Genomic DNA, 19343 nt, shown 5'->3' on the forward strand with positions numbered 1-19343 from the left:
ACCTTTCAAGTACTTGAAGAGCGCGATCATATCTCCCCTCAGTCTTCTCTTCTCAAGGCTAAACATGCCCGGTTCTTTCAGTCTCTCTTCATAGGGCTTTGTTTCCAGTCCCCTGATCATCTTTGTTGCCCTCCTCTGAGCCCTCTCCAGTTTGTCTGCATCCTCCTTAAAGTGTGGTGCCCAGAAATGGACACAGTACTCCAGATGAGGCCTAACCAGTACTGAGTAGAGGGGAACTAGTACTTCCCATGATTTGGAAGTGATGCTTCTATGAATACAGCGCAAAAGAGCATTGGCCTTTTTTGCAGCCACATCACATTGTTGGCTTATCTTCAGCTTGTGATCGACAACAATTCCAAGATCCTTCTCGCTTGTAGTGTGGTTGAGCCACGTATCCCCCATCTTGCAACTGGGCATTTGGTTTATTTTTCCTAGGCGCAGAACTTGGAATTTCTCCCTATTAAATGTCATTCTGTTGTTTTCTGCCCAGTGCTCCAGTCTATCAAGATTGCTCTGAATTTTATTCTCTTCCTGGGTATTAGCTATCCCGCCCAATTTGGTGTCATCTGCAAATGTGATCAGCATTCCCTGCACCACCTCCTCCAAGTCATTCATACAAATGTTGAAGAGCACTGGGCCCTGTAGCACCGTGGTACTTTTTACAGCGGAGCACCTGGTGAGGAAGGGTTGCGGGTTAGGCTGCGGACCGTATGATGCCCATCCACACCTTAGAAAAATAACCCTCTAGATTTCCCAGGCACTGGGGAGGAAGGGGGCAGGATGGTGGCTGCATAGCAGACAGACGTCCAATAGGTGCAGCGTCTCCCCGGGTGGAAGAGCAGCACTGGCTCCCCTGCCAGAAGAATGCATGTTGGGAAGCCCCCCGCTGCCCTGGAGGGGAGTTAGAGGGCCCCCGGCCAGCCCCCCCGGCTGGGCTAGAGGGACTCAGCCTCTGCTTGCAGATCTGGGCCTCAGCTGGCCTCCTGGGGCCTCCGCGCACCGGCGTCAGCGGCTGGGCTCTCTCCAGGCTGGCCAGCCAGGCAGGCCTCCCCGCAGCTATTTCCGGCTCTGACGCCAATGCAGGGTGCTATTTGAGGCCTGCCTGTCCCTTCTGAGGAGCCTGGGAGACGCTCTCCCTCTCTCCCCCTTCCTCCACCGCGCTCTCATTCACAACCCCGACGCAGTGCCTCTGTGCGCGGTGTGTAGCGTGCACGTGTGCCTGGCTGCCTGGTGGATGCAAGGCTGAGCCTGGAGGATGCGGGTGCGGCCACACTGGGGGTGGCCGGCTCCTGGCCAGGGCCTCCACCTCTTCACCCAGTGATGCCCGTCCAGGGACCCCACTGGCCCCTCTGCCCAGGAACAGAGCCTGTTGGGAAAGCCTCTGGTGGGAGAGATTCCTGGCTCCCAAGAGGAAATCCCCCCTGGGGGCTGAACTCATTGCACCCCCCCAGCCTGTCCCCCCCCCCCCACGCACTAGGCCTCATTCTGCTGCAGGCCCTGTGGCTCCCTCCTCCCTTCTTTTTAACTATATTTCCTGGGGGGCTGTTGCATTGCAGGGGGAAGGAGCAGGCCTGTGTGGGGCAGGGGCAGGGGGTCTGTTTGTTTTTAGAGAGATGCAGCATCCTAGTTCTCCAGGGTTGTTGGGGGGGGTTCTTCAAGAGTGTTGGACTGGGACTTGGGAGATCCGGGTTCTAGTCCCCACTCGGCCATGGAAGCTCACTGGGTGACTTTGGGCCAGTCACACACTCTCAGCCCAACCCACCTCACAGGGTTGTTGTTGTGAGGATAAAATGGAGAGGAGGAGGATAATGTAAGCCGCCTTGGGTTCCTTGCAAGAGGAAAAAAGGTGGGGTATAAATGCAATAAATAAATACATAAAATTCTGTCTTTTTCTCCTTCAGACCTAGTGGGGAAACATGGAGTGTGGGGTGAGGGGGGCTACGAGAGGAAGGCGATGTTGCATGGACCTCATGTAAAATCCCATGCATGGGGTAGGGCGTGGCACCATAAAAGCCTCATCTGGAAGCAGCCTGGGTCAGCACCCCTAGTTGCTGTTAAACAAAGAACCCCCAGCCAAGCCCCTGGAAATCACAGGCGTTTCCAAGCTCCCCCAGGATCCCAGTCCCCCCCACCTCACTTTGTGGCCCCTCCCATGCTGCTCCCTCTTTGTCTACCCGCTATCGCCTGTGCTCTGCCGTGTATGAAGATGTCTGATGCAGTGCACAGCAGCATGTGGCCAATGCCTTGCCTGCCAGGTTGGCTGCTGAGAGGGCTACCAAAGTGGACACCTGGCATCTGGCGCCTCTCCTTTTTCAGATCATCACGCCAGCCGCTCCCGGCGGAAGAGTGTTCCCGGAGGGAAACAGTATAGCATCAACATGGACGCCCCGCCAGCACCGCCCTTCCGGCCCTCGGTGAGCAACCCTCCGCCCCTTGCCATCTTGGTCTCTCTCTCTCAGCTGCACCCCACCCCAGGTTGGGCAGGCTGCCAAGCTCAGCTTGGATTTGAAGACCCAGGCAGGCTCATGTGGGAGAAGGCGTTTTTTTGGGTAGCCAGGTGGTCCCAAGCTGTAGAGGGCTTTAGAGGTCATAACTAGCACTTTGAATTCAGTCCGGAAACACATCAGCAGCCACTGAAGCTGTCGTTAACAAGGGAGTACGTAACTCCCTTGTTACTGGCAATGGTCAGCAGGCTGGCCGCAGCATTCTGAACCAGCTGAAGTTTCCAAACAATTTTCAAAGGCAGCCCACATAAAGCCCGTTACAGTAGTCCAAACGGGATGTCACTTAGGCATGTGTGGCCATGGCCAGATCAGACTTCTCTAGGAATGGGCATGGTTGGCATACCAGCCTTTGCTGCATAAATGCACTTCTGGCCACTCCCAAACCTGGGCATCCAAGTTCTGGGTCAAGTCCAGAAGTACACCCAGACTGCCCTATCTGAAAAATGGCCTCTCCTGCCAACCTCCCCTCCCCTTCCCCCCGCCCCTGCCCAGTGGCCTTTGTGGTCACAGTTCAGGATGCTGGTGTGCGTGCTTCTTGGGGGCGGGCTCATCCCGCTTCCTCAGTTCTGGCTATGAAAAGGGAGGGCTGTTTGCCACCCTGGCAGGTCACCCCATCCACATGCCCCCTGGCCTCCCCAATGGGAAGATGTGCCAAGCGGCACCCCTGGGCAAGCCACAAGTGTCCAGGCTGTCCTCCGTGACTCCCCCTCCTTCCCGCCCCCCCCCCAGTACGACAGTTGTCGCATTGGAGCTCCTCTGCCCAGAACACGCCCTTTGGGTAGTGGGTGGCACGGAATTGGGGGGCAGGGTGTGGTAGGAAAGGACAGCAGGACACACTGCTGGGGCAGACGGTGACAGGTGGCTGTGACCCATTCTCCCCCACCCGCATCCCCGCCACCTCCCTCAGCGGGATCCTGAGCACCAGAAGAACAGCCAAAACACAGCAGCATGCAGTCCAGCCCCCCTTTGGGTAAAACAGGGGCTGGCACCTGATGGAGGTCGGGGCACCATTTCTGTCCCCCAGACCCCTGGTGTGGGCTGCGGTCCGTGGGGTACCATGGGGCAGCTGGAAAAGAAGACACCAAAATGGCTGGTTTGTCACCATAATTCAGTGGCAAACTCCTCCCAAGTCCTATAAAGCAGGGGCCCCCAACCCCCGGGCCGCGGACCGGCACCGGTCTGTGGCCTGTCAGCAACTGGGCCGCAGGGGTGTGCGAAACCCCCTCACCTTGGGTCCACGGGGGGTCCGCAGCAGGGAGGCAATCCATCCCTCCCCCCTTCCCCGGAATCGTCGCCGGCCCCGGCCAGCTCTGCTCCGTGGTGAGTCCGTGGAGCTGCCGGCCGACTCCGGCCACTGGCAGACTTCCGGCCGCTGAGACGCAAATGGCATCTGCTACGCGGACGCCATTTGCGGCCCTATTGTACAAGTAATAGGCTGCGTAAATCTTTACGTAGCCGATTACTGCAAAGAATAGGGACACAAATGGCGTCCGCATAGCGGACACCATTTGCGTCCCACTGGCCAGAAGTCCGCCAGCGGAAAACACCCCCCCCCCCCAGTCCGTGGAAAAATTGGACCGGTCCCTGGCACCAAAAAGGTTGGGGACTGCTGCTAGAAAGCATTACAATGGAGCGCCCAAAGGGCCAAATTTAGTTTGCAACCCAGCAAAATTTGGCAGTTTGGGTGTTCCTGAAGCTGCTACACATGTCATTTTTTTCTGGGAAATTTTGGAGGGGCAGGGGCTGAAATGGGGGTGGCAGAGGGACACATGCAGCCCATGGTTCACATACTGCCCACCCATGAGGTAGAGCAAACCCCTTGCTGGATGTGGGGGCCTCTGCTGTAGATCTAATTTGGCCTTTCCCAACCTGGTGCCATCCAGAGGTGCTGGACGGCAAATGGCTGGACTATGTGGCTGGCCAGGGCAGGCTGGGAGTTGTCGTCCCAACACATCTGGATGGCACGGGGGTGGGGAGGCTGACCTAGCTCCTCTGGCCTTGAGAACAAGGCTTTTGGGTTAGTCCCATGCGGCATCTTGCAAAGGGGGGATGGAAGAAATGCTCCCCGCCTGTTGGGCCACCAGCCCTAGCCTGGCATTGCCCGCCCCCGCCAATCTCTGCACCTTCCCTGCCCAGTGGGCAGCCTGCCCAGTTCCACCAGTGGCAGTGGGGGGGCCCTCCAAAGAGGAGTAGGGGTCCTGATGGGCAGCAGGGGGCCACCCCTGTGGGCCTCCCGCGTGAAATTATGCTGGGCGTTGTGTGGGGGTGGGGCTGGAGAGGGCGGCTGCCTGCAGCTGGCGCGACCCTCCTCACCTCTGCCCACCTGGCATCACGCCCAGATGGCGCCTCTGACCTGCACCCATTGCCTGCCGCTGGCCGGGCGCCTAGCTCCTGTTCAGCTCCGACCCGGGGCAGCGGCAGGCTGCCTTCTCTGGCCCCCAAATGCAGTGCCTGACGGGGCATCCAAGTTGCTTTGGGCAGGAACTCCTTGGTGGGAGTTCAGATGGCCGCCTTCTGCTGCCCCTGTCTGAAGCGCAGCAGGAGCTCAGCTCCGAAGTGGGATGGGGCGGCTGCGGTTGGCTCTGCCGCTGTTCCCGCTCTGCCCGGAGCCCCGTGGCTCCACGTGCCCCGCAGCAGGGCTGGCCGTGCGTGGCCTTTCCCAGGGGCCACGCTGCTCATGGCCCACGCTATGATTGGGCGGAGGCATGCTGGGCATGCTCACGTGTTGACGACAGGGGCATCCGCGGCAGCCCACGCCTCCTGAGGCCGGCGCACCACCTTCGTGGGCCCGAGGGTGCATGGGGGCAGGGGCACTCGTGTCCGCGCGTCCACACACACACACCAGCCTGCATGGACCACCCTCTGCAGCCCTGCTCTGAGGGGCAACCCTTCAGAGCAGTCCCACCTAACGGGACAACGGGTGAGGAGAGGCCGCCCGTCCTGCGGAAAGGAGGTGGACCGGAGGCACGCTGAGAGTTTTCCAGAAGGAAGGAAGGATGGATGGCTGTGGGAGGGAGGGAGCGGGGGCAGGGGTTCATCCTGCCCTCTGCGTGTGGGGCAATTGCAGTGGGGTCGAATGACATGGGAGCAGACTCCGGGGAAGGGGCGAGGGCGGCTCTTGGGAAGGGAGCGAGCCCCGGGAGCCCCTCGCTCCTCTTCCTCAGGGATGCTGGGCACCCCAGGGTCGAGCCGCCCCCCACGGCCGCCCTGCGGGCCGCCCGGGGGCTCAGCAGCCTCACTCTTGTGCGCCTGCCCCCCAGCAACAGGGATTCCTCAGCCGCCGCCTGAAGAGCTCCATCAAGCGCACCAAGAGCCAGCCCAAACTGGACCGCACCAGCAGCTTCCGCCAGATGCTGCCCCGGTTTCGGAGTGCCGACCATGACCGGTGAGCGATGCAGGGGGCCGAGGGGGAGGCTCTGCCCAGAGGCAGCTCTGGGGGCGGGGCGGCTGGAGGAGCGGCCCAGGGGCAGGCGCAGCCGGGGCAGGGGTGAGGATGCCCCTGGGCTGCTGTGGCCTCTTCCAGCCCCCCCGCTTGGGAGCAAAGGTGCCCAGGGCTCGTCCTGCTCCTTGTCCCCGGCGGCCTGCTTTCTCTTCGGCCGCTGGCCACCTCCAGGCCCCCCGCCCAGCCCTGGGCACCTGTGTATTTTTAGCCTTTGCCTGCCACCTTCCTCTCCCCCTCCCCGGCTGACGGCAGCCCCGACACGCACGGGTTCTCTCCACTTACGCTGCCGGGCTAAAAATATCCTCCTGGGGGCGGCAGCTTTGAGCAGAAATGCCACCGGGGAGGGGAGGGTGTGTGGAGCGCTCCTGCGCTCGTCTCCCAGACTGACTATGTGTGGCAGCAGTCCTGCCCGGCAGGGCCCTCCAGGAGGGCACGGGCAGCTGGACGAGTGGGCCGGTCCTGGCCGTGGATTATCATGGCGGATTGGGGCCGGGGTGAATGAAGCCCAGCCTGCTGCCCCTGCTGGGGGAGAATGTTGCAGGATGCGTCCCTTCCGCACAGCTCTTGGCCTCCCAGACGTGCACGCTGACAACAGGAGGAGCTCCAGACAGGGGTGGCGGTCGTCCCACCTCCCTGCGCCCCCCTCGCCTCTCAGGCCGGGGCTGGCCCGGCTCGCCTCTCCTCTGACGCTCTCTCCGTCTCTCTCTTTCTCTCTCTCTCCTCCATCTCGATCCCCTTCTCCAGGCCAGGACCCCCCTGGCAACCGCAAAAGAAATGCCCCTCTGGGGGGCAGACGCCAGGTACCCCGCCTGCATTGTGGGCTTTGCCGAAGGCACCGGCACCCGCGTCCCGCACACCCCCTCTCCCCTGCCACACAGGAGCAGCTGCCTCGTGCCCCCTCCGGTTCTCTGCTGCCCCGCCCGCCCCCCGCCTGCTCGCCCCGCCTGTGTTGTGACATGGCTGCGCCAGACATGCCTCCCTCTGCCCTGCACCCCAGGCAGCACCCCAGGCAGCTCACGGCCCCCCCCTCATCCTCCTCACCTTTCCCTTTCCCCCAGGGCCCGCCTCATGCAGAGCTTCAAGGAGTCCCACTCACACGAGTCCCTGCTCAGCCCCAGTAGCGCTGCCGAGGCCCTGGAGCTTAACCTGGACGAGGACTCCCTCATCAAGCCGGTCCACAGCAGCATCTTGGGCCAGGAGTTCTGCTTCGAGGTGCGGGGCTTGCGGGCGGGCGGGGATCCCTCTGGGAGCGCAGCTGCAGAGTGGCGCTCACCTTCCTGCCTCTCGCAGGTCACCACGGCCTCCGGCACCAAGTGCTTTGCCTGCCGCTCGGCCGCCGAAAGGGACAAGTGGATCGAGAACTTGCAGCGAGCAGTCAAGCCCAACAAGGTAGGCCTCCCTCCCCGCAAGCGGACCCCATGTCTCTCCCCTGAGGCTCCCGTCCTTCCCCCCATCTGGAATCGCTGGCCCATGGCTGCGGGCCGTGCCGTGCTGTGCATCCCTCCTCGTGGAGTGCCAGTCTGTCCCTGGGGGTCAGGGGTGACGGACGGACAGCCGTTCTTTCGTGTGGAGTCTAGTTAGGGGGCCTGAGCAGGCAGCGGGGGCTTTGCACGCGTGGAAAGGCCCTGGTTGTGGTGATGGGTGTCCCGCCCACCCGGGAGAAGGAGACGAGGCGGACGGAGGTGCGTGCAGCTCCTCCTGTGAGCTGGAAGTCCAGGGCAGGAACAGCCTCTGCCCCCCCGCCCCCCCCGGGCTTGGCCAGTCGTTCACAAGTGACTTCCTGCCAGGAATAAGGGTGCCCACTTCCTTTGGCCAACTGCTGCTCCTGGGCCTGTTGCAGCAGCTTGATTGGTGAACATTTGCCGTGGTCACGCCCATTTCCATGCCCTGAAAAGCCTCGCCGCTTCTTATTCCCACCGATCGAGCTTCTGCTGGGAGCGCCAGCAGGCCAGGCTGGGCTTTTGATCATCAGCCGGCACCCGGGACGCTCCAGCAAACGCGTGTCGCAGCGCCGGCTCCCAGTGCCGCTTCGTTCTCCCTTCAGCTCCTCCAGGAAAGGAGGAGGCACCTTTGACGGGGCTTTGTGTGTGGTCCCCCCACCTTCTCCGGTTCCCACCCCGTCTCCTGAGGCCACTTTCTGTGGTCCCTTAAGTGACACATGGGCAGAAGCTGAGGTTGTTGCTGGAGCAGCTCCTGAGGAGGTTACGCAGCTGGCGCGGTGCCCCCTTCTCTCACTGTGCGCGCTCTTCCCTCAGCTCCCTCGCTGGGGCCTTTACGCCGTGCTGTCTTTCAACTGGGGCTTGACAGGGAACAGCTGGGGGCCTCCAAAATGTAGGGGGGTTCCAAGTCCTATTCACCCCCAAGTCACCCCCCCATGCCTCCCCTTCATTCCCCCCCAAAAGGCCCCCCCAGCAAAAGCCTCCCTAAATGGATGCTCCATGGCCAGGGACAGTATGTATCGCCTTGCACACCAGGCGTGGGGGCAACCCCCAGGCCCCGCTTGGAAACCCCCAGGGCCAAGTGGAGTTTGTGGAGCCGGGCCACAGACTGACTACAAGGCCTGGGACCCAATAAATTCCCTCCCCTCAGTAATTTCTCCTTCAGCTGATTTTGCCCCCAATGGCTCTCCCCCCAGATCCCCCCAGTCAATGTCCCTTCCATTCATTTACACCCATCCCTGCTTCCGCCCCCTGCCCCCGCGCGTGAAAGCATGGCACAAACGGCTGTTCTCCTTCCTGGCCGTTGGGATCTTCAAAGGCCCTTCTGCCAGCCTCCTGGCCTGCAGGTGTCCCTGCAGGGTGGCCGGAAGGAGGGCACTCTCCGTGGCAGACCCCAAGTTGTGGGGCCCCCTCCCTAACCCTGCACACCTGGGTCCTGCGTGTAGATGCCAGGAAAAGTCTGTCCTGGTCTCCTGGGGCTTTCATGGCATTTGACCTGCTTGTTAGGATGGCTGCCCCACCTGTTTTTGTGGTGTGTTTTGACAGGCTCCTGCTCTGCTTTACTTCAGCTTATTTATTGATTTGCATGTATGTATTTAAAAAAAATGTATAGCCTGCTGTTTTGGCACAGGACTCCCAAAGTGGCTGGCAATCACAAGTTAAAAACTTTAATAATAATAATAATAATAATAATAATAATAATAATAATAATAATAATAATCAGAGAGCTAAAAACAAATGTCAACTTCAACATAACTCACAGGAGGAGAGTGATGAACCTCGGTCAACCTGAACAGGCAATTAAGAGAAAGGCCTTAACACAGAGGTGGGCAGCTTCTGGCCCTCCAGAGATTCTGGCCTACAATTTCCATGCTCCCTCAGCATTGGTTGAGCTGGCTAGGGCTGATGGGAGTTGCAGGACCAAAATCCTGGAAGGCCACAACTTGCCCAGTTCTGCCTTAACAAAACATTGAAAAGTCAGCAAGGAGGGGGCCGGCCATTGTATGCTGTCTGCTGTGGTCTTATTAGGTTGTTTTATGACTTCTGTTTTCCTGATTCGGCTGTTAAGCTCATGTGTCGTGGTAGCCCAGCCTCCATCCGGCCTGTCTCCCCACCAGGCTCTGCTGCTCAGCCACGAGTGCGCGTGTGGCGGTGCCCACGTCACGCTCCCGCTTCCCCTGGTGGCGCAAAACTGGCAAACCCAGCTTGTATCCCCCGACCCAAACCACTGCTGTCCTGTGCATTCCTGAAAGGCGCCTTGAGGGCATTCATGTCAGAAGGCAAGGCCTGAGTTCCATAAATGAAGGAAAGAAAGGAATGTTAAGGGCAGAAAAGAAAGACAGCAGTCACCGGAATGTTTTCCTTGGAGATGGCCACTGAACATGCTGCTTGCCTGGGGTACTGTGTGGGGCAGAGTTCGCTGCCCCACCTCAAGAGTCTTTCCCCCTTCCTCAGGTTGGAGCAAGAGGGGGCTGCAGCTGAGGGGCAGAGCCCCTGCTTGGCACACAAGAGGGCCCAGGGCTTGACCCCTGCCAGAGACCACAGAGAGTACTGGGCTCATTGGGCCAAGACTCACTGTGAAGCGGCTTCTGGTGTTCCTAGGGATATTGGGCAGGGAGGGTGGAAAAGGGGAGCCTCCCCTACCCCGGGTGTTGAACCTCTTTCAGCCTGAGGGCCGGAGCTCTCGGGGGCCGCGCTCCAGGCATGGGTGGAGCCAGAGGCAGAAGGGGCGGGGCCAAAGCCCCAGACCCCCACGTTGCTCTTCGAGCTCTTGGTGCCGCTGGTGAAGCCTCAGCTCCCCCCGCCTCCTGCCTCCCCTCCCCTCCTGCCTCCCCTCCCCTCCCCTCCCCTCCCCTCCCCCCTGCCCTGCCATCCTGGGAGAGCAGAAGGGCACAGGGAGCAGCTGAGGCGCCAAGTGGCTAAAATGCATTTTCTGAGGCGAGATCTTTCTTTTCAGTTCTTTAGTTTTGTTCGTAAGGTGCAACACTTGCATCCTCATCCTGTTTGCTGCTATATCTTTCTGACTTGGGTGGCCAGGTCAGGGCGTGGCCTCCAAAACAGCAAAGGGTCAGCACATGTATTGTGGCAGAAGTTGCCCATGAGAGCACACGCTGTAAAGAATTCATTAGTTTTTAGGGTGCCACGAGGCTCTTGGTTGCTTTTGCCATCGTACTATCGGGACGCAATAGCATCAGGGTGAGTCAGATGAATCGCGTCCTGCTTTTATAGCCAGAAATTAGGAAATGGCTCAGAGGACAGACCTGAGACACAGCCGTGTGGGAGAGGTCGATTTGAGGGGGTCCGTGCCGATCTGGACGCAGAAAGGGCAAGGAAGGGCGCATTTACAGGAGTTCCAAGTTTGCCGAGTTCCTTGCGAGGGGCAGGACTCCCTGTACCATGTCCCTGATGGGCAGAAGCGAGTAGGCGCAGCTTCCCCAAGCTGATGGGGATGGGCACAGCACCCGCGGATCGTCTGCCTGCACTTGGCTGCAGGGCCTCTGGGGGCGGTCCTGGCTCCAGGTGTAGCTCCGTCCCGTCCACAGCCGCGCTCCAGCACTGAGTGTGGGACACTATTTCTGTACTGAGATGGGGGGCCGCCTTCCTCCAGCTGGGCCCTCCCGATGTGTTGGTCTGCATCTCCCATCATTCTGTGCACTTGAAGAAATCTATTGGCTGCAGGAGAGGGAGCAAAGCGCCAGCAAGAGGAGACATTGATTCCAGTAAGAATGGGAGGGATCCATTTCTGCCGCTAAATTTACAGGCCCTGGAAGATATGTGAGTAAATGAGCCTTCCTTAATGTACAAATTTATAAGCCTATCCGAGATTTCTGCTAGTGGGATTTTGTGATAAAAATTATTTTAGGATTCTGGATATTTTTTACGAGTACTGCTAAATTTCCTGACATACTGATCACCAGTTCATATTAAAATACATGCATCACAATATTGCTTTGCTGGAATAAATGTGAGTTTTTTAAATGTATGTGTATGTCCTTCTAAATGGTGTTTAGAACCTTATTAATTACATTTCTTCCTTTCTTTTTCCATTTAGTTTCTCTTTTTATTTATTTATTTATTTATTTATTTAATTATTAAATTTATTAATCGCCCATCTGGCTGGTCACCCAGCCACTCTGGGCAATGTACAACATACCATAAAAACAGTTTAAAACAATAAAATTCTACAATAAAAACATTTTCTAAAATACCCTAACCCACCCCAAATGCCTGCCTGAACAACAGCAGATGGTCGGGAAGGAAGGGGCGCAGCCGCCGTATCAGATGGAGTTGATACAGCGCTGTCCGGCTCACAGCTGACACCTGAGCCTCCATGGACAGCTGGGAGTCCAAAATGACCCCCAGGCTGCGGACCTGGTCTTTCAAGGGTAGCCGTACCCCATTCAACACCAGGTCAACATCCCCCAGCCTCCTCTTGTCTCCCACCAAAAGTACCTCGGTCTTGTCAGGGTTCAGCTTCAGCCTATTCCTCCCCATCCAGCCACTCACCGTCTCCAGACATTTGGACAGGGATTCTACGGCCAACCTTGGTGAAGATTTGAATGAGAGGTAGAGCTGCGTGTCATCCGCATATTGATGACACTGCACCCCAAACCTCCTGATGATAGCCCCCAGCGGCTTCACATAGATGTTAAATAGCATCGGGGAGAGGATGGAACCCTGTGGCACCCCACAAGTAAGTGGCCACGGGTCCGAAACCTCCTCTCCCAGTGCTACCCTCTGGTACCTGCCGGAGAGGAAGGACTGGAACCACCGCAATACGGTGTCCCCAATGCCCAACCCCTCCAGGCGGTCCAGGAGGATACCGTGGTCAACGGTATCAAAAGCCGCTGAGAGGTCGAGGAGAACAAGGAAGGAGCATTCACCCCTATCCAGAGCCCTCCTCATATCATCTACCAAGGCGACCAAGGCCGTTTCTGTCCCATGCCCAGGCCTGAAGCCCGACTGAAATGGGTCTAGATAATCAGTTTCTTCCAAGTGTGCCTTCAACTGCATTGCCACCACCCGCTCAATCACCTTGCCCCAAAATGGCAGATTTGAGACTGGGCGAAAGTTGTTCAGAACTTGAGGATCCAAGGAGGGCTTCTTTAAGAGCGGTCTTATCACTGCCTCCTTGAGGGCTGATGGCATCACTCCCTCCTCAAGGGAGGCGTTCACCACCGCCTTGATCCCCTCACCCAGTCTCTCTCTGCAGCACATAATGAGCCAAGATGGGCAAGGATCAAGTAAGCAGGTGGTCGGCCATACAGATGAAAGCACCTTGTCCACTTCATCAGGAGGAAGAAGCTGGAACCGATCCCACAAAACCGGTTTGCCACAGGCCGCCTCTTGCTCACTAACTGTATCCACAGCGTGCAGAGTAACACACCTAATCTGATCAATTTTATCTGCAAAGTGCCTTGCCAAGGCCTCACAGGAGGCCTTAGAATGCTCCAGTGGTTCCGGAGCCACAGGACCGACCAGGCTCCGGACCACTTGGAACAGCCTCCTGGGACAGCACTCTGCAGACGCAATGGAGGCAGCATAATATTCCTTTTTTGCTGCCTTCACCACCACGTGATAGGCTGAAGATACAGCTCTAGCCCGTGTCTGATCGTCTTTGGAGCGAGACTTCCGCCACCGGCGCTCTAGCCATCTCACCTCCTGTTTCAGAGCTCGTAACCGTGGATTGAACCATGGTGCAGTCCGAGCCCTGTTCAGGGGGAGAGGGCATTTCGGAGCCACCTGATCTAATGCCCCAGTGATTGCGGCATTCCGGCCACCCACCAGGGTCTCGACCGAGTGGCCGTTGGCATGCCCCAGAGAATCCCCAAGCGCGTTCAGGAATCCATTTGGATCCATAAGACGCCTGGGGCGGACCATTTTAATGGGTCCTCCACCCCTGCGGAGGGGTTGTGGAACCGAGAAGTCCAACGTCACCAGATAGTGATCTGACCATGACAAGGGGGTGGTGGATACACCCCCGACTTCCAGATCACTCCCCGCTTCTCCAGAAACAAACACAAGGTCTAGTGCATGACCGGCTACATGGGTGGGCCCAGTTAGAATATGGTGCAGCTTCCAGGAGGCCATGGTCTCCATGAAGTCCCGAGGTGCTCCTGTGAGGATGGCCTCCGAATGTACGTTGAAGTCCCCCAACACCAGTAAGTTAGGGGACTGTACACGTACATCAGAGACCACCTCGAGCACCTCAGCCAGGGAGTCAGTCGTGCAGCGGGGTACACGAGCAGAATCCCCAGACTGCCCTTCGGGCACAACCTCCAGTACATACACTCAGCAACCTTGGTCTCCCGGAGAGGGCGTCTGGTGAAGACCAAGGACTCTTGGTAGATAACAGCCACTCCCCCTCCCCGATCCCCAGCCCTTGGCTTCTGTGCATACGAAAATCCATCTGGACACATGGCTGCAAGGGTTGGAGCAGCAGCCTCGGCCAGCTAGGTCTCCGTAATACATGCCAGGTCTGCACCCTCATCCAGGATCATGTCATGGATGAGGGAGGTTTTCTGGGTAACAGACCTTTTTCAATAATTGGAGAATTGTTACGCCTTGTCAAAACGTAATGACATTCAAAAAACAAAAAACCTTTCGGGTTAACCTGTATTGTTAAAGGTTTCCCATGCTCACTCAAGCTCCATAATGCTGGGAAATTTCAGCAGTTAAGAGCCAGGCCCTTAACAGATGTGTCATTTAGGCAATATGCACGTGGAATGTTTTGCTATGCTGTGGCGGGTTCCAGCACCTGAAGCTACCAGTCCACAGGACAAGTGCCCAGATGGTGCCCATGACCTTCCACATAGAGCGAAAGAGTTGGAAGGCACCTTGGAGGTCCACCTGCCTGTCCACCCCCTGCTGGAGGTGACGCATGGAAATGCACCTTTTGTTTGAGCTCATTCCGTGAGAGAGCGGACAGGACAGAGGTGCTGCCCACACATGGAGGCAGCGCCATGTTCCATGCTTCCGCAGATTCGGGGTAGCATTGTGGCAGTACTTTTCTGTGCCAGGACAGTATGCAAGCAATGAACAGAAATGGCCTTTGCACATGTGCAAAGCGGAATAGCCATCTTAAATGAATCACAGAACACTTTGTGGGATAGGTTTTCAGCTTGGAGAGCATACCTTCCTTGCAAGCTGTGAGCCCCAGGAGTGTAATTTTTTAAAAAGAACCAGCAAGGCATAGAAAACCAATTCCGGTGCACTGCTGTTCCATTTCTCACACTTTGCTATGGAATTTATTCCAAGCTCTGTGCTCCCTTCCTCAAGATTATACAGTCAGGGCCAGAAATATTGGAACAAGGATAACTGTTTTGGCAGTTGGCCTCTGTACACCACCACATTGAAGTTGAAAGGAAACACACCCAGATGGGAGCGAAGCCAGGACTTCCAGCTGTAATTCAAGGGGCTTGACAAAAGTGGGGCACTAACCATTCAGGAAGGACAGCCAGTGGCATACACACACACTCATCGTTGGTGGCCCATAAGTAATGGAACGAATGGCTGACAAGCAGCTGCATGGCCAGGTGTGGCCTGTTTTCTGGGTACCCCATGACCAATCAAGCAGAGAAAAGGCCTGGAGGTGGTTCTGAGTGTTATGTGGTAGCTGTTCACTGGAACCCCCAACATGAGGTCCAAAGGGGTGTCCATGCGAGTGAAGGAGACCATCATTAGGCTGAGGAAACAAAATAAACCCATCAGAGAGATAGCAAAAACAGTGGGAGTGGCCAATACAGCAGTTTGGAACATCCTGAAAAAGAAGGAATTAACTGGCAAGTTCAGCAACAGCAAAAGGCCCGGAGGACCACGGAAGACAAGTAGATGACCGCAGAATTCTGCTCATGGTGAAGAGGAACCCTTTCGCAACATCTAGCCAGGTCAAGAACGCTCTTGCGGAGGTAGGCATGTCATTGTCAACATCTACAGTCAAGAGACGGCTTTATGAATGTAAATACAGAGGCTTCACAACAAGGTGCAAACCACTGGTAACGCTCAAGAACAGACAGGCCAGATTAGCCTTTGCCAGCAAACACCTAAAAAAGCCTGCCCAGTTCTGGAACTTTGGACTAAGATTCTTTGGACTGATGAAACCAAGATTAACTTGTACCAGAATGATGGGAAGAGAAAAGTATGGAGAAGGAAAGGAACAGCTCATGATCCAAAGCATACCACATCATCTGTCAAACATGGTGGAGGCAGTGTTATGGCATGGGCATGTATGGCTGCCAATGGAACCGGGTCACTGGTGTTTATTGATGACTTGACTGCTGATAAAAGCAGCAGGATGAATTCTGAAGTGTATAGGGCTATACTTTCTGCTCAGATTCAGCTGAATGCTGCCGAATTGATAGGACGCCGCTTTATCTTGCAGATGGATAATGACCCCAAACATACAGCAAAAGCTACGTGAGAGTTTCTCCAGGCAAAGAAGTGGGATGTTCTTCAATGGCCAAGTCAGTCACCTGATCTCAACCCACCAGAGTATGCTTCCCACTTACTGAAGACAAGACTGAAGGCAGAAAGAGCCACAAACAAGCAGCAGCTGAAGGCAGCTGCAGTAAAGGCCTGGCAAAGCATCTTGAGGGAGGAAACTCAGCATTTGGTCATGTCCATGGGTTCCAGAGTTCAGGCAGTCATTGACTGCAAAGGATTTTCATCCACAGTTGTATACTCTCACCCTACCTTTTCAACCTGTACGCAGAACACATCATGCGATGTGCTGGGCTTGATGAAGCCAAGGCTGGAGTTAAAATTGCTGGAAGAAACATTAACAATCTCAGATATGCAGATGATACCACTTCAATGGCTGCAAGCGAGGAGGAGCTGAGGAACCTCATGACGAAGGTGAAAGAAGAAAGTGCAAAAGCTGGGTTGCAGTTCAACCTCAAAAAAACCAAGATTATGGCAACCCGCTTGATTGATAACTGGCAAATAGAGGGAGAAAATGTGGAGGCAGTGACAGACTTTGTCTTTCTAGGCGCAAAGATTACTGCAGATGCCGACTGCAGCCAGGAAATCAGAAGATGTTTACTTCTTGGGAGGACAGCAATGACAAGTCTTGATAAAATAGTGAAGAGCAGAGACATCACACTGACAACAAAGGTCCGCATAGTTCAAGCAATGGTATTCCCCATAGTCACCTATGGCTGCGAGAGCTGGACCATAAGGAAGGCTGAGCGAAGGAAGATAGATGCTTTTGAACTGTGGTGCTGGAGGAAAATTCTGAGAGTGCCTTGGACTGCAAGAAGATCAAACCAGTCCATACTCCAGGAAATAAAGCCAGACTGCTCACTTGAGGGAAGGATATGAAAGGCAAAACTGAAGTACTTTGGCCACATAACTGGAGAAGATGCTGATGCTAGGGAGAGTGGAAGGCAAAAGGAAGAGGGGCCGACCAAGGTGGATGGATGATATTCTGGAGGTGACAGACTTGAGCTTCGGGGAGCTGGGGTGGCGACAGCCGACAGGAAACTCTGGCATGGGCTGGTCCATGAAGTCACGAACAGTCGGAAGCGACTGACGGAATAAACAACAACACAACAACATTAAAGGCGATCCTTAAGTTTGAAATGATGTTGGTTTGTTCCATTACTTATGAGCCCTCAACGACAGGGGTGTGTGTATGCCACTGGCTGTACTTCCTGAATGGTTAGTGCCCCACTTTTGTCAAGCCCCTTGAATTACAGCTGGAAGTCCTGGCTTCACTCCCATCTGGGTGTGTTTCCTTTCAACTTCAATGTGGTGGTGTACAGAGGCCAACTGCCAAAACAGTTATCCTTGTTCCAGTATTTCTGGCCCTGACTGTATTCCCCCGCCCCGAGGGTGATATTACGAGGGAGGTTACAATGGGAGTTTAGGAAGAGAAACCCTTGCATGTGCAATTGTTCAGAGTTCTTTGTCTACGTTATTGTATAATTACTTAAAAGGCAAGACGTTTTACTTAGTGGCCGGTGATATGAACGAACACTGCATTGTCATCATGGAGAGCTACTCTGCCCTGACCCCAGTCATTACTTACGGCGTACGTTTGACTCAGTTCGCATAGTGTTATAATGCAGTTCAGTAACTGGTGAAGCCCAAAGCTTAAATCCTTCCTATGCCGTAAGCTCAAAAAAATGAAACCAAATGCACAGTTACAAGATGGGGGATACGTGGCTCAACAATATGACAAGCGAGAAGGATCTTGGAATGGTTGTCGATCACAAGCTGAATATGAGCCAACAATGTGATGTGGCTGCAAAAAAGACAAATGCTATTTTGGGCTGCATTAATAGAAGCATAGCTTCCAAATCCTGGGAAGTACTAGTTCCCCTCTACTCAGCACTGGTTAGGCCTCATCTGGAGTACTGTGTCCAGTTCTGGGCACCACACTTTAAGAAGGATGCAGACAAACAGGAGAAGGTTCAGAGGAGAGCAACAAAGATGATCAGGGGACTGGAAACAAAGCCCTATGAAGAGAGACTGAAAGAACTGGGCATGTTTAGCCTTGAGAAGAGAAGACCGAAGGGAGCTATGATAGCGCTCTTCAAGTACTTGAAAGGTTGTCACAGACAGGAAGGCCAGGATCTCTTCTCTATCATCCCAGAGTGCAGGACACGGAATAATGGCCTCAAGTGACAGGAAGCCAGATTCTGGCTGAACATCAGGAAAAACTTCCTGACTGTTAGAGCAATACGACCGTGGAACCCATTCCCTAGGGAGGCGGTGGGCTCTCCCACACTGGAGGCGTTCAAGACGAGGCTGGACAGCCATCTGTCGGGGATGCTCTGACTTGGATTCCTGCCTTGAGCAGGGGGTTGGGCTTGATGGCCTTGCAGGCCCCTTCCAACCCTACTATTCTATGATTCTGTGTGGCCCTTCGGCTTTGGTTCCCCACCCGGAACTGTAATTTCCCAGGATTTTGGTGCTTAAGTGAACATGGGAAGCCTGTAACAAAGTCCGTTGCACTGAAAGGTATTTTTCTTCATAGAATATATAATTCCGTGAATTAACGTTCAAAAGGTGTGGATGAGTAGAAGCACAAATTCAGTTTTACCCTAATGCTAGACTTCCTCTAAATCATGAAGTGCAATAATTGTGTCAACAGCGAAGGAGCTGTATGCTTATTAATGCCAATGCTGCCTTTTTGGCTCATACCCTCAGCAAACGGAAGCCCAAATTTCCCAGAATCCTTGAGAAACCTGGGGCCAGAGTTTCCTCAGCCCAGGCTGCCCTGAGGGGATCCTTCTGCCATTTTCCGCAGAGCCTTTTCAGTGAAGCTTGGCCAGGAATTCCTGAGCAAAGCCAGCCGCTTTTCCTCTGCCCGAAAGGGGCTGTGCTTGCCTGGAGCGGGGCCTCCCTCTGCTGCCACCCCCTCAGGCGCAGACACGGTCACGTCTCGCCTGCCCTCCTGGAGCGAAGCGCCCTTCGGCACCCTTTGCCACCTGCTCCTCTTGGAGGCTGGCTGAGGCCAGAGGCTCTGGCTGTCCAACCGCCCCCCTCCCACAACTGTGGAATGCTTTACTTATGCCTTGTCTTTATTTTTTTTGCCTGTCAGTTAGGGATTTGAAGAGCTGATGCAGTCTAACCTAAAAGAAGCGGGGATATGGATGGGGATGATGGGGCACACGGAGTAACTGAGGGTCCAGGAGGGTGGCAGCCCCCCCACATCACAGTCTAGGCAACTTCATTATCCTTTTCCCCAGAGGGGATGGGCTGTCACTGAACTATTTATTTTATCATTATCATTACCATTATTTTGTTATGTTTGTTATTGTGTTCATTATTGTACTTACTATGTTGATGTACACATATATCTTTATAGGGTGCTTTTCCAGTGCTTTTATGTCCATTTTGCAGGGTGCCTTTTTCATTTTGTTTTGTTCTTCTTATTGTTAGCCCCCTTATTGTTAGAGTGGAAAGGCAGGAGACAAATACAGTAAATAAGGTCAGCTTGCAGACTGACTGTTC

The 19343-nt window shown here is 55.4% G+C and overlaps 1 protein-coding gene across 2 annotated transcripts in view; it reads left to right on the forward strand.

Moving 5' to 3' along the window:
- Positions 1-2316: 2316 nt before the first annotated feature.
- Positions 2317-19343, forward strand: part of SYNGAP1 (synaptic Ras GTPase activating protein 1) — a 48198-nt gene continuing 31171 nt past the window's right edge. For both annotated transcript variants that reach the window (XM_084832663.1, XM_084832664.1), the window contains exons 1-4: positions 2317-2414; positions 5765-5889; positions 7005-7158; positions 7237-7335. In XM_084832663.1, coding sequence (XP_084688789.1) covers positions 2379-2414; positions 5765-5889; positions 7005-7158; positions 7237-7335 — 414 coding nt within the window. In that variant the 5' untranslated portion in view covers positions 2317-2378. The remainder of the gene's footprint in view (positions 2415-5764; positions 5890-7004; positions 7159-7236; positions 7336-19343) is intronic.

Source organism: Heloderma suspectum, chromosome 2 (genome assembly GCF_057233095.1).
Source record: "Heloderma suspectum isolate Gila_16-S chromosome 2, 16-S_ref, whole genome shotgun sequence".
Classification (NCBI taxonomy): domain Eukaryota; kingdom Metazoa; phylum Chordata; class Lepidosauria; order Squamata; family Helodermatidae; genus Heloderma; species Heloderma suspectum.